Below are 15,102 nucleotides of genomic sequence, written 5' to 3' on the forward strand. Positions count from 1 at the left end.
TTTTATATTATTTACTTGTTTCAAATCAAATTTCTGTCTATAAAAATTATTTTTCTAAGTAAATTATAATCTCTTAAGGCTCAGAGTTTGTGTCTGTCTTTCCTCCTCTGTGTCCGGCATTGCCCTAATCCTGTGGTCAGGAAATAGCAGGCCCTGAATGAATATTAGAGAATGATTGATTGATATTGAGCTTGTGACTTTTCCTATTTTTAAATTGCATATTGTTAAAGTAAAATAAATTATACTTTTTCTTTTTTAACAGGTGATCATTTCAAACCTAGCATTAGCAACAATTAAAAACATTCACATGGTATCTGTAGTTTAATCATGGACCAACATCAACATTTGAATAAAACAGCAGAGTCAGAATCTTCAGAGAAAAAGAAAACAAGACGCTGCAATGGATTCAAGGTAGAATGGGTTTTATATTTTCAAACTAAAATAAATTAATGGAAAATTTTTATGTATAGAAAGGCCACTAATTGTCAAAAAGAACATTATATCTTATATTATAATTTTTCCATTGAAGCACACATTAAAATATTAACAAAATATCCCTATATTGATTTAAATCAGTTTTTAATCTGATTGAAGTATTTCTTTGCTAGAGTTTTTTGATGTATAAAAGTTTATTTACTTTTTAAATTTTTAATTTCTGTGGGTATGTAGTAGGTATATACATTTATGGGGTACATGAGATGCTTTGGTACAGGCATGCAATGTGAAATAAGCAAATAAGGAAGAATGCAGCATCCATTCCCTCAAGCCTTTATTCATTGAATTGCACATCATTCAATTATACTCTTTAAGTTATTTTAACAGGTACAGTTAAGTAATTGACTATAGTCACCCTTTGTGCTATAAAATAGTAGGTCTTATTCATTCTTTTTAACTATTTTTTGTACCCATGAATCATCCCCATCCCCCCATCCCCACACATACACCACCCTTTCCAGCCTCTGGTAACCATCCTTCTATTCACTGTGTCCATGAATTCAATTGTTTTGATGTTTAGATCCCACAAATAAGTGAGAACATGCAATGTTTGTCTTTTTGTGACTGGCTTATTTCAGTTAACATAATAATCTCCAGTTCAATTCATTTTGTTGCAAATGACTGAATTTCATTCTTTCTATAGCTGAATAGTACTCCATTGTGTATATGTCCCACTTTTTTTATGCATTCATCTGTCGATGGACACTTACATTGCTTCCAAATCTTGTCTATTGTAAATAGTGCTGCAACAAACATGGAAGTACAGATAATCTTAGGTAAACTGATTCCCTTTATTTTGGGTATATACCCAGGAGTGGGATTGCTTTATCACATGGTAGCTCAATTTTTAGTTTCTGGAGGAACCTCCAAACTGTTCTTCATAGTGGTCCTACTAATTTATATTGCCACCAACAGTGTACAAGGAATTCCCTTTACTCCACAACTTCACCAGCATTTGTTATTGCCTGTCTTTGGTATATAAGCCATTTTAACTGGGGGTGAGATAGTATCTCATTGTAGTATTTATTTGCATTTATCTGATGATCAGTGATGTTGAGCACTTACTTCTTCCTTTGCCTGTGTGTTATTTGTATGTCTTCTTTTGAGAGATGTGTATTGAAATGTTTTGCCTACCTTTTGATCAGATTATTAGATTTTGTCTTGTAGAGTTGTTTGAGCTACTTAGATATTCTGGTGATTAATTCCTTGACAAATGGGTAGTTTACAAATATTTTCTCCTACTCTGTAGGTTGATTCTTCACTTTGTTGATTGTATCCTTTTCTATGTAGAAACTTTTTAACTAGATGTGATCCTGTTTGTCAATTTTTCTTTGGTTGCCTGTGTTTCCGGGGTAAGAAATTTGCTAAAGAAATTTTTGCCCAGACCAATGTCCTGGAGAGTTTCCTCAATATTTTCTTGAGGTAGTTTTATGGGTTGAGGTCTTTAGATTTAAATCTTTAATTCATTTTGATTCGTTTTGTATATGGCTAGAAATAGGGGTCTAGTTTCATCCTAGCACCAGTTATTGAAGAGACTGTCTTTTCCCCAGTGAATGTTCCTGGCATCTTGGTCAAAAATTAGTTCACTGTAGGTGTGTGAATTTGTTTCTGGGTTCTCTTTTCTGATCCATTGGTCTATGTGTCTGTTTATATGCCAGTCCCATGGTGTTTTGGTTACTATAACTCTGTAGTGTGTGTGTGTGTGTGTGTGTGTGTGTGTATTTATATATATATTTTTTGGGACGGAGTCTCATTCTGTTGCCCAGACTGGAGTGCAGTAGCACAATCTTGGCTCACTGCAAGCTCCACCTGCTGGGTTCATGCCATTCTCCTGCATCAGCCTCCCGCGTAGCTGGGACTACAGGTGCCCACCACCATGCCCAGCTAATTTTTCTTATTTTTATTTTTAGTAGAGATGGGGTTTCACTGTGTTAGCCAGGATGGTCTTGATCTCCTGACCTCGTGATCTGCCTGCCTTGGCCTCCAAAAGTGCTGGGATTACTGGCGTGAGCCACCACACCTGGCCACTCTGTAGTATAATTTGAAGTCAGGTAATGTGATTCCTCCAGTTTTGTTCTTTTTGCTTAGGATACCTCTGGCTATTCTGTGTCTTTTATGGTTCCATATAAATTTTAGGATTGATTTTTCTATTTCTGTGAAGAATGTCATTGGTATTTTGATAGGGATTGCATTGAATTCATAGATGGCTTTGGGTATTATGGACATTTGAAGAATATTCATTCTTCCAAACCAGGAACATGGAATATTTTTCCATTTTTAGATATCTTTATCAATTTCTTTCAAGAGTATTTTATAGTTTTCATTAGAGAGATTTTTCACTTCTTTGGTTAAATTAATACCTAGACATTTAATTTTATGTGTGGCTATTGTAAATGAGATTGCTTTTTTATTTTTTGTCACATTGTTCACTATTGGCATGTAGAAATGCTACTGAATTTTGTATGCTGATTTTGTATCCTGCAACTTTACTGAATTTGTTTATCAGTTCTAATAATTTTGTGGAGTCTTCAGGATTTTCCAAATATAGGATCATATAATCTACAAACAAGAGTAATTTGACTTCTTCTTTTCCAATTTGGATGCCCTTTTCTTCTTTCTCTTGTCTGATTGCTCTAGCTAAGTGTTGAAAGTAAAGCTTGGAGTCACAAAGAAAACGAGCACTTAAAGGATTTCTCAGCAAGGCAAATTTACTTCTGCAGAAGGGTGCTGCTTGCAAGTTTGGTCACCAGGAGAGCACACTGAACAAAGGAGTGAAGGGGTTTTAGTTTCTCATGTAGTTTGTCCCTGCTACTGTGTCCTGCCTCCACTGGCTGGAGTTGGACTGCACAATCTAAGTTGAACCCAACTGGCTAACTTGAAAGGTATAGGAATATGGTTACACTGGCAGGAAGGGCAGTTTTGGAGGGAAGAGTAGGGCGATGGGAGAGGTAATTTACAGAGTGGGTAACAGATGTGTGCTCTGTAGATAAGGACTGGCAGGAAAGTTGTTTACTGAAACCAAGACAGGGAGGCATAAAGGATGAGGAAGTTAGTTTGGCCTTGGAAGTAGGGAACAAAGAACAAAGAGCTGAACAAGCCAAACCTTTGAAGAGGAATTTCTTTTGTATCTGACACTAGGACTATGTTAGCTATGTTAAATAACATAGTGTTATTTAACATAATAAGTAGTGTTAACTATGTTATTTTAGTAGTTAACACTACTATGTTAAATAACGGTGGTGACAGTGGGCATTATTGTTGTGTTCCAGATCTTAGAGGGAAAGCAAAGAGTTTATTAATGTGGAACATTTAGAAATATTTTGGTATCTTCCCTTTGGTTCTTGATAGATCAAGAGACATTTATAAATATAATTAAAATGAAAAAAGATATGTAATAAATAACATCTAAAAATCTTCTTAGAATTGACTTATAATTCTAGAAGATTAATATCTTGGGAATCACTTTACAATTTTGATCTATTTAAATATTCTTTTGTTAAAGAACAGCATTGTTATGAATTCTGATAACCTATGTAATGGAGGCTGATGGAAAAGAGATCTGTAATAGTCAAAAGACCTAGTCCAAAAATCTAGTTGATGACTTGGGAAGATCATTTAATTTTTCATTTGCAAATTGGTAAAGGTAATAATTCTGCCATTTGCTTTTGTCACAAAATTATGAGGCATTAAATTATATTGGCATTTTCATAAACAAGGAAAAAGTACTGCTAAGCACAGTGCTAAATGAAGAAACCAAGACTCAGTAGAGTTATTTGACTGCAGTCACCTCTGTTTTGAATTGAAAATCCTGGAATCCATGTCAAAGCCTTTTAATCCCCACAGAGAAGTCTTTGAAGAAATCAAGAAACTAATCATAGTCACCTTTTAGTGATATATATATATATATAAAAATATAAAATATATATTATTATGCATGAAATATAAAATATATATTATATATACACACACACACACACACACACACACACAAATTTACTCACAGTTGTAGTCCTATCGAGTTGAATAGGGCCACAGAGATTGGGTTGTAAACCAAAAAATACTTGATATAGGTCTCAATTAATTTGGAAGTTTACCTTATCCAGGTGAAGGATGCACCCAGGAGACAGGCCTGGGCCTTTCTCCAAAGGTGATTTTGAGGGCTTAAATACTTAAAGGGGAAAAGCAGGCTGGAGGAGAAAATGGGAATGTATGGTCACATTACTGAATACACATGTCGCAAGAGAAAAACTAGCAGGTAAGGGAATGGTCAATTATTTATTTGTTTTGTGCTCAGTAAATCGACACTTTACAAAAGATAAGGTGAACATAGACTAGCTACCTGTGGAAAGATTTAACCTTTTATCTGTAGCTGTCTGCTTAAGGAAAGGCATCTTTTTGCAGAACTCAGCTTTTAGCTTAATTTTGTTTCTTTTGTCGTAATGAATTGGGGTCTCAAGTTTTTATTTTCCTTTCACACCCCTGCCTTTTTCCTTTTAAAATCTTTTGAAGAAAGCATTTTAGAAGAAAGTTACTCCCTGGTCTTGAATTTTGTCTGATCTCTCATGGCTATGATGGTTTATTCCTAGACCAATAGATCCCATATTATTAGGAATGCTCATTGTGAAATCTCATCTCCTGCAAAGAAAAAAAATAGGAGGAGGAAGAGAGACAAACACATAGTAAAAAGAACAATCCTGGAAAACTGATGTAGGCCATATTACTCTGAAGTATTGTCAGTAGGCAGGTATGAAAATGATTTATGTGTATAAATAGATTTCTGTTATTTTCTTCTGAAGTTTAAGTTGCCTAGTTTGCGTTCCCCTGGCTTAAGAAAATCACAATTTAATATTTAGTAATTCCAAATTGGAAAATAGGGGGAAAAGGAAAATGAAAGGAAAGGAGAAAAGACAGAAAAATTTAAAACATTATTTAGAGACTTGTAGCCAGGAAAAATTTTAGAATTTAGTCTAAATTGTAGAAAATAATAAAAGCTGATAAACCTTAGGCAAGACTAGAATCAAACAACAGGTACTATAGTTTATAAAAGCATAATTTTTCTCTCAATTCCCCAGTTTTATTAAACAGAAAATCATAGTAGGACCAATTTATTGGTAAAATAAATTTTAGTACTTTTATACTTGGTTTAATTATTTGTGTAAAGTGCAACAAGAATAATCATTTGCCATATAGGGGCTCTCTTTCTTTTTGTGAATTGACTTTGCTGGAACTTTTTGCACAACAAATGTAAGATTAGACCTTTGTAAATGCCTGAAGCCTAGATGAAGATTTATCTGTGCCTGCAGATACATATGTGAATTGGGTGAATTCTTCTCTTTCTGAGGTCTCAAGAAAACTTGGAGTTCCTGCACCAGTCAAAAAGTGACATTCTTTACTTATCACAGGTCATGACCCTGTAAAGGATAAGATATGGGGCTAGTTTTCCCAAGGTGCTTTTATTGGCTCTATAGGTCAGCCTGCTTTACTCAAGGCAATCGGAAAATGTCATTCCAGTCAAGGCCTTGGTAAAATAACTAGTGTCTCCAATTATGTCCTGTGATAAAAGAAAATATATTCTTATTAAACTTATGCAAATAATTATATTGCCAAAATTAAGAATACTCTCAAAATAGTTTTCAAATTTTGGAGAAATTAGGTTGAGAGAAAGGAATTATATTTTAAATTTTGCTCATAAGAACAAATTTTACTAAATTTACTGAAATCACTTTATTAAATTGTTAAAGCTGTAAATAGCTTAAAAGGAAAGTTTTCTTGACTCTGAAAAATAAAAATAATCAGCAAATGTTTTAAACAAAATCTTATACAAGATTATTTCAATCTTCTATTAGTTTGGTCCATGCAGTTAGCTCCATGTTCTGCTCAATATTGGATCACCAAGACTTATGAATACATGAACTCTCCATGGGAGGCCTGGAATTTTTCCTATCTATTCCAATGATGCTATATCTAAATTTATCAAAAACTTATTTTTTAGGAGTACTCCTCAGAGTTCTATAGCTGATTATAAACTGTCCTATAAAAGGATTAAAGTATAACAACAATTGTGGATGACAAAAAATCTTAGAACAGCCATGGTTAAAGACACCATTGACAAGTAAATTTGGTTTCTTCTGTGGCATACAGCAATTTTACATAATAATCATAATTACTACTGACAACATCTACTAAGACATATTAGAATCACAGGAATTGCATATATTTTTGGAACACATACTAATAACACATTCACATAAATATAATATAATCCGAAGAAGGTTAAATATCTTTGTTTATTTGACAATGCTTCCTATATGAATTTACTATACCAAATAAGTCAAATATGTCTCTTTTGGACTTCAGGGGACCTATTATTAATAAATATATGAAGTCAAAGTACTAATTTTACAATTTGATTTTGGAAAGTCTGTCAAATGTCAGAAGTTTAAAATATTTAATATGACAATATAGGATCATAAGTTATTTTAAAATAAATCATTCATTTAGTCAAAGTGATAACTCAAATTTTTTTTTAAAAAAGGCAAAAATCTTTATTTTTTGAGAGAGGAGACTTAATTTCCCAAACAATGAGCCCTAAGTAAGACTGCATAAGGGCAATTAAATCTGTCTCTCAAATCTTATAAACAAATCTATTAAATTTTAATTATTTTGACCATAAGATATAATTTCCATAAAGCTTTAAATAACCTTTTAATGTTTTTTTTAAATTAAAATTGGGTTAATGCTATAAGAACCTTGTTTATCTAACATAGGGGCGCTGATGCTGGTCTTTCATCAGTGTACCTGTAATATTAACGTTTAATTTATACAGAAACTCTGAACTAAGTTTATCTCTCAAAATTGGCCCTTATAATTTCACAGACGCACGTCTTCTGTGACAGTCCCTGGGCCTAGAGGGGTTCAGCAGTTCTAATTTCTGGCCCTGTGTCTCATGAATGCAGTTTATTTTGATTATCATCTTTTCCTGGGTCTGAAGATGAGGGTTTAACTGGTGTTAGGGTTTAAGACTTAGCAGGACTTGGTGTGCTTTTTAGACCCAGAAGTAAAAGCCCTTTAATTTAACAGAATAGTCTGGGCATGGTGGCTTATGCTTGTAATCCAAGTACTTTGGGAGACCAAGGAAGGCAGATCACTTGAGGTCTGGACTTCAAGACCGGCCTGGCCAACATGGTGAAAGTCTATTAAATATAACCATAGTGAAACTCTTTTAAATATACAAAAATTAGCCAGGTGTGGTGGCATGCACCTGTAATCCTAGCTGCTGAGAAAGCTGAAACAGGAGAATTGCTTGAGATTTGGGAGGCAGAGGTTGCAGTGAGTTGAGATTGTGGCACTGCACTCCAGCCTGGATGGCAGAGCAAGACTCTGTCAAGAAAGAAAGAAAGAGAGAAAGAGAGAAAGAGAGAAAGACAGAGAGAGAGAGAGAGAGAGAGAGAGGAGAAAAGAAAGAAAGAAAGAAAGAAAGAAAGAAAGAAAGAAAGAAAGAAAGAAAGAAAGAAAGAAAGAAAGAAAGAAGAAAAGAAAGAAAAAGAAAGAAGGAAATAAAAAGAAAGAAAGAAAGAAAGAAAGAAAGAAAGAAAGAAAGAAAGAAAGAAAGAAAGAGAAAGAAAAAATGTGAACACTCAACAGAATTAGGACTTTAAAAGCAATACAGAAAGTAAAATGGATGTAATAACCTTAATTTTTAAAATTTGTGAATCTCAATTTTTCTAAACAAATCAAAACTTAAGAAGAATAACATAGAAATTATTTTGATAAAATGTAAAATCTGTTAGACCAGTTAACAAAAAGAATAAAAAAGATCTTCTACATTATGTTTGCCTTTCCCTATAAGGAGTGTATTTAGATAACATGCAATCAAAACTAATATAAACCATACTTGAATTAGGTAGATATAGAAAGAACGTGTTCCAGGTGATAAATGAAAATTCTTGGTTTCATAGAACAATTTAAAGCCAAGAGCACAGAGTGTTATATTAGAAGAAAACATTTTATTTAGACCTTTAAGGTAAAACATTTTTTTTAATGTCAGTTCATAATAGCAGAAACTGAGGGAAAAAAATTACAGAAGCTGTTGACAAAATTGAAGGAGAAAGTTATTATCTCAGTCCTTCTCAAAGGGAAGAGAAAGCTGAAAATAGTGGGACACAATAAAAGTTGAACTTTTGGGTTAAAAAATTAAAATCTCTCGTCATTTTATTAAGCATGAATCAATACCTTAAGAAAATGTTGCTCTAACCAATTCTTTAGTGAATTAATTTTTTTAAAATATGAAGTCTCAATCTCTGGAATGACTATTATAAATAATTTCCCTTTAATTATAGCATACTTGATTGCATTTTTTTTACACATAAATCCTCTTTTTACAAACCTTATTACAATTTATACAAATCATTTATGACATGCTTGGACTTTCTGTGTTGTCCTAAAGGTACCTCTTTCTTAAATAATCAGTCATTTTAGAAAAAAAAAATTAATCACACAAGATTCTTTCTCATATAAAATTATTTTCCCTTCAACGTTTCTTACCAAAAATACCTCTTTATACCTAAAACTTTCTGTATATCTCTCTTATATACTAGTTTCTTTCACTTTGTTTCATAAATTTAGCCTCGAATTAGACACAAATTATTTTCCTTTAAATAAGAACACATTTTTTAGAAAAATATCTCTATTTTTTTGAATTGGAAATAACCCAGATATTTAATGTAACATAACTTTTATAACTTTAGATTATAAATGACCATTATTTAAAGTTATTTCTCTGTTAATCATTTTTACAGCTTGTGATTTCAGATGTTTACCTAAGAACCTTAAGGTTAAACAACTTTTTTCTTATTGTTGTTTTGCCAATAATTCAAAAGTTAGCTGTTTTATTAAACCAACAATTTTCAATGCATTATTTTTACAAAAATTACACAAAGATAATCATGTTTTGGGTTGTAAGCTTTATAACCCTCATGCCAAATTTGGACACATTATGATATTTAGCGGGGATAAATATTAAACTGCTTGATCAAGAAATGTAAACAATAATGTGAATCAACAATTCTAAAGACATTTCTAATTTTATTTTACCAACAATTAAAACACACTTATTTATTAAGGATTTTCTTAATTCACATGAACTTGAAAAAGCACTTGGGTTCTTCTATTTTCTGTTTTTCTGATAAAGTATTTGATTTAAGTGCTTTTGTAAATCCAACTAATTAGAGCTCCTTTATATATTTTTGGTAGTGAAACACACATGACACATAAATACATAGACTTTTTAGTCATGAAGATAAAAGTAGATCTTAAAGATTCATATTTTAGATATTTTAGACTTCCAATTCAGATATTTCAGACTTCCAATTTGTGTTTTCCTTTTTTTTTTTTCTTTTTGAGATAGAGTCTCACTCTGTTGCCCAGACTGGAGTGCAGTGGCACGATCTCAGTTCATTGCAATCTCCGTCTCCTGAGTTCAAGTGAGTCTTCTGCCTCAGCCTCCTGAGTAACTAGGACTGCAGGCACACGCTACCACATGCAGCTAATTTTTGTATTTTTAGTAGATACAGGGTTTCACAATATTGGCCAGGCTGCTCTCGAACTCCTGACCTCATGATCTGCCTGCCTTGGCCTCCCAAAGTGCTGGAATTACAGGCGTGAGCCACCTTGCACAGCCTCCAATTTCTTATAACCTGTTTAACTAGATAGCCCTAAATTTGCGTACTAAAGGCACAACTCTTAGACGAAAATCAGATAGCAAAATTTACATCTCAAGGTACAGAGAGAGAGAGTCTGGTGTGCTAGAAGGAGATTAAAAATGGATGCCAAGTCAAACATGAAATTGTAGAAATCTACCTTACGATTGTATAGGAGACCAATTTTATTAGATAGGAAGTTTTAAATTTAGTCTCTGTCTTTTAATTGGATATGTGAGTTCTCTGCACAAAGCCCCGCTGAATCCTAGGTCTCCAAAAGGAGAGTGATTCTTGAGACTAGGACATGTAATGCTTTTACAGTGCACTTGGCTACAAAGACATTTTTCTACGTGTCTAAACCACACCCTTTTGTATCTTAAACGCCCATGAACAGCACCTGTTGTAATAACTATTTTAGAAAATAAATAAATAAATAAATAGATAACACAGTACAAAAACAAGCATTAAGAACCGAGAAACTTGTCTGATTACACTCTTGGGGTTCCATAAGGGAAAACAGAGATTTCTCCCCAAAAAGGAGTTTGGGAGGAAACCTGTATTTTCTTAAGGAATCCCAGGCTGTTAGAAATGATTTTAGGTCCCTCACACAGTGGAGGAGGGTGGCAAAAAGAAGGAAAGACACATCCAAGTAAATGAAGAAAACAGAATTCAGCCAACTGAGAAGAAAAAAGAACTTTTTCTTAAAAAACAAGATCCTAGGAGAAAAAGAAAGCATAAAGGCACACACACACACACATACACACACACACATACACACTCACACATGTATCTTGGATATTAGCTCTTAATTAAGCTGATTTTTAACCATGGAACTAAATACATCCTTTTAAATTTCATTACCATATTTTAGCTGTGACAAACTGCTGATATTTCAAAAGTGACACAAATATCAACCCTGAAAAGATTGGATTTAGGAACCAAACCCAGGCTGTCATGGTGAAAAATGGGCAGAATCTAGTTACTGAACTACAGCATGGGGTAACCACCATTGCTCTTTCATCTTGGCTTGGCTAGGAATAAATGGCTTTGTTATGTACATAAAAACCCCTCAGGTAATCAATATATGTTTTTCTGTTTGCTGGTTGTTTTTTAATTTTTTCTTTCCTTTGTCAGAGGCAGGAATTCAATCAACTCAGTAGCTTTTTTCCCCATAATTTGAAACTTTTCTTTGGTTTTGACCATGTCTGGTAGAGTTGGTCAAACCTAATGGAAAAAAGACTGAAACAACAAAAACAAACAAATAAAAATCAGTTAAGCCAAATAAACAAACAATTGTACAATTTATGGGATCACTGAGTGCTCTAATGGTAAGGAGAAATTAAGGCAAGCTAGTTGCTAATATTAACTTTTAGTAATTAAGAATTTCCAAGACAAAAACTGCAATTCAGCTACTGCCTAGGAATGGGGCCCAGGCTGAACACTGCTCTCCACCATCCTAGAGGCAGGGAAACACTCAAACTCACCTTCCCTGTGGGAAGTGGGCTGAAACTTCAGAAAGGAGTTGCTGGTCTCCTTCATCATCATGGAGCAGGAAAACTCCCCTTCTTTGTTTGAAGCAAGTGAAACTCCAGAAAAGGTGTTGCACAACAAAATAAATCTTAGATCTCAACCAAATTTTGAGAGATCAGGCATTCTCTCTGTAGTGGGAGCCCCCTGACCTTGGCAAAATGTGCAATTGGTTTTGTTACAGGAAAGGGGTCCCAATCCAGACCGCAAGAGAGGGTTCTTGGATCTTGCTCAAGAAAAGAACTCAGGGCAAGTCCACAGTGAAAAGTGAAAGCAAGTTTATTAAGAAAATAAAGGAATAAAAGAATGGCTACTCCATAGACAGAGCAGCTCCGAGAGTTGCTGGTTGCCCATTTTTATGGTTATTTCTTGATTATATGCTAAACAAGGGGTGGATTATTCATGCCTCCCCTTTGTAGACCATATAGGGTAACTTGCCGATGTTGCCATGCCATTTACAAACTGTCATGGCGTTGGTGTGTAGCAGTGAGGATGACCAGAAGTCACTCTGTTGCCATTTTGGTTTTGGTGGGTTTTGGCCAGCTCCTTTACTTAAACTTGTTTTATCAGCAAGGTCTTTATGACGTATATTTTGTGCTGACCTTCTGTCTCATCGTGTGACTTAGAATGCCTTAATTGTCAGGGACTGCAGCCCAATAGGTTTCAGCCTCATTTTACCCAGCCCCTATTCAAGATGGAGTTGCTCTTGTTCACATGCCTCTGACAGTGTGAGCAATGAAGACAGCTCAAGCTTGTACCTGGCACCCATAGGAGGCTTGTCAAAGGTTAGGTCCATCTCTACTAAGAGACCTTCCCTTGGTCACCAATTTACAAATTTGTAAATCAAAAGGTATGAGAGACTGGTCTTAATCAATGTAGAAGTTTATTTTGCAAAGGTTAAGGATACACCAGGGAGACAGGTCTGTGCCTTTCTCAAAAGATGATTTTGAGGGCTTCAATATTTAAAGGGGAAAAATAGGTTGAAGGGGAAAGAGAGGTGAGGGTATGGTCACAATTCTGAATCCACAGGTTGCCAGAGAAAAAGGAGCAGGTAGGTAAATAGTCAACTGTGTATACATCTTGCACTTAGTAAACTGACACTTTAACCAAGATAAAGTGAACATAGAGTACCTACTCCTGGGGATATTAAACCTTTTACCTGTAGCTGTCTGCTTAGGAACAAAAGAAAAAACCACTTGTTGATGACTCAGCTTAATTTTGTTTCTTTTGGCGTAGTGAATTGGAGTTCCAAGTATTTATTTCCTTTCACAGCATTCACTTGCAATAATGTTAAACAAGGTTCCTTTTAACTTTGTCCAGGGAACACAGAGTTTATCTGTTTTCTGAGATATCTGGTAAAGTCTATTGTGATGAAATATTTGAATAATGTTTCAGCAGAATGGCAATCATAAGGAAAAAGTATTGGCTAATGCAAGTGAATTACCTTCTGTTATCTAAGAGTAATATAGTGGGCTAAATTATTTTTACTTTAAATATTGAGTGTTACAGTGATTTCACTTTCATGTGCATAGCAAAGGGACAACAAACTGGTGGAAGAAATAAGATTTCCAGAATAATCCCTTAAAGCATATTTGGAATAAAGCTAGGAGTTAGGAAGATAGTAGCGTATGTAAGGCACATTACCTTCAGTCCAATAAAGAAGCCAGGCTGGGTGTAGTGGCTCATGCCTGTAATCCCAGCACTTTGGGAGGCCGAGGTGGGCAGATCACGAGGTTAGGAGTTCTTGACCAGCCTGGCCAATATGATGAAACCCCGTCTCTACTACAAATACAAAAATTATCCAGGCGTGGTGGCACGCACCTGTAGTTCCAGCTACTTAGGAGGCTGAGGCAGAAGATTCACTTGAACCCGGAAGGCAGAGGTTGTAGTGAGCTGAGATTGCAACACTGCACTCCAGACTGCGTGACAGAGTGAGACACTGTATCAATTAAAAAAAAAAAAAAAAAAAAAAGCCAGTGCTAGGGAAAAATATTTGAATAAGATTAACATCATGATTTCAAAAACATTGCTAAATTGATTAATCATATCTACAAATGATGTTTAAAGGGATCTTTTCACTAAGTTAAATTGCTAACATTGAAAGAATATTAACCTCAACAATCACATTACAGCAATTTTGTAAAGACTTGTGTGTCTGAAGTTGAATTTAGTAGCATTTCTGTGCCTACTTTGTATTCATGAGGAACAACAACATAATGGGATAAAATTTTTAAATAATCAGTATTTTAATTTTTCAGTAAAAATAATTACCAAAAATCTTATGAATTTTGAAATCTTGTGAATTAGGAGTATCCACACATATAGACAGAAATAATGAAAACAATGGTAAAAATAGATCTAATTCAGCGGCATAAAAAGAGAAGGTGAGAGGAACAATAGTGGTGGCTAACATTTGTTGGGCGCTTACTATGTATGAGATATTGCTCTAGTGTTTTGTTTGTGTTAGTAGATTTTCTTCTTTACCACAGTTCCATCAACCAGATGCTATTAACTCCCTTTGCAGATAAAAACAACCTAGGTATAGAAAAGGCAAATGAATTTCGCTAGTTCTCACAGCTTGTAAAAGATGGAGCCAAGGTCTGAACTCAGGCAGTCTGATTCCAAATTCCATGCTCTCAACTCTGTTTCATTTTGCCAAAGTAACTGTGGACCTTTGTACTATTAGTACCCTTAAGCGGTGCTATTTAATGATATACCTTATTCCATATTATTCACTATCAACCAGCCATGGGACTTGGTTTACCTGCATGTGCACACACCAATACACATGTTGTTACTGACTTGCATATACAGGCTCAGTGGATGGAGATGTATAAAAGCACAAGTAGATTACAAACCCATTTAAATAAAACAATATACTTTGATTATTTTCTACCCTTTTCCCTCAGATTTTTGTATTGAACCAACTAAGTTACATAGAATCTGACTGTGTATGCTTCTTCATTACACTTGTCTTTTCTGCTCTTCAAATTACCTGTGCCTCTATATTGTAATGAAAATCTTTAACAACAAAAAGTAATGCACTATTATAAAAAAAGTAGAGCAAAAGAAAAAGTCTCCCCTTTCTGCCTTCATTTTCCCTCCCTTTCTGGAATAATCACTCTGCATATGTAACTGCCACCAAGATCCATATCCCACAGGTTTTATTCTGAGTCTCTTTCCTCCAGCCATAGTGGCCTTTTTGCTATTCCTCAAACATGCCAAGCACACTTCTGACTTGGAGAATTTTGCACTTCCTTGATCCTCTTCTAAAACCTTCTTCCAGATGTCTTGTGCTTTCATCTTATTCAGATCTCTGTTTAAAGATTTCTTTACTCCTGAACACCCCATATAAAATAGTATTCCCTATCCATAACTCTTC

General features: G+C 34.5%; 1 protein-coding gene across 1 annotated transcript in view; it reads left to right on the forward strand.

Moving 5' to 3' along the window:
- Window positions 1-293: 293 nt before the first annotated feature.
- Window positions 294-15,102, forward strand: part of SLCO1B3 (solute carrier organic anion transporter family member 1B3) — a 106,830-nt gene continuing 92,021 nt past the window's right edge. Inside the window, exon 1 of the mRNA XM_007967858.3 lies at window positions 294-411. Coding sequence (XP_007966049.3) covers window positions 328-411 — 84 coding nt within the window. The 5' untranslated portion in view covers window positions 294-327. The remainder of the gene's footprint in view (window positions 412-15,102) is intronic.

The sequence above is a fragment of the Chlorocebus sabaeus genome, chromosome 11, assembly GCF_047675955.1.
Source record: "Chlorocebus sabaeus isolate Y175 chromosome 11, mChlSab1.0.hap1, whole genome shotgun sequence".
NCBI classification, from domain to species: domain Eukaryota; kingdom Metazoa; phylum Chordata; class Mammalia; order Primates; family Cercopithecidae; genus Chlorocebus; species Chlorocebus sabaeus.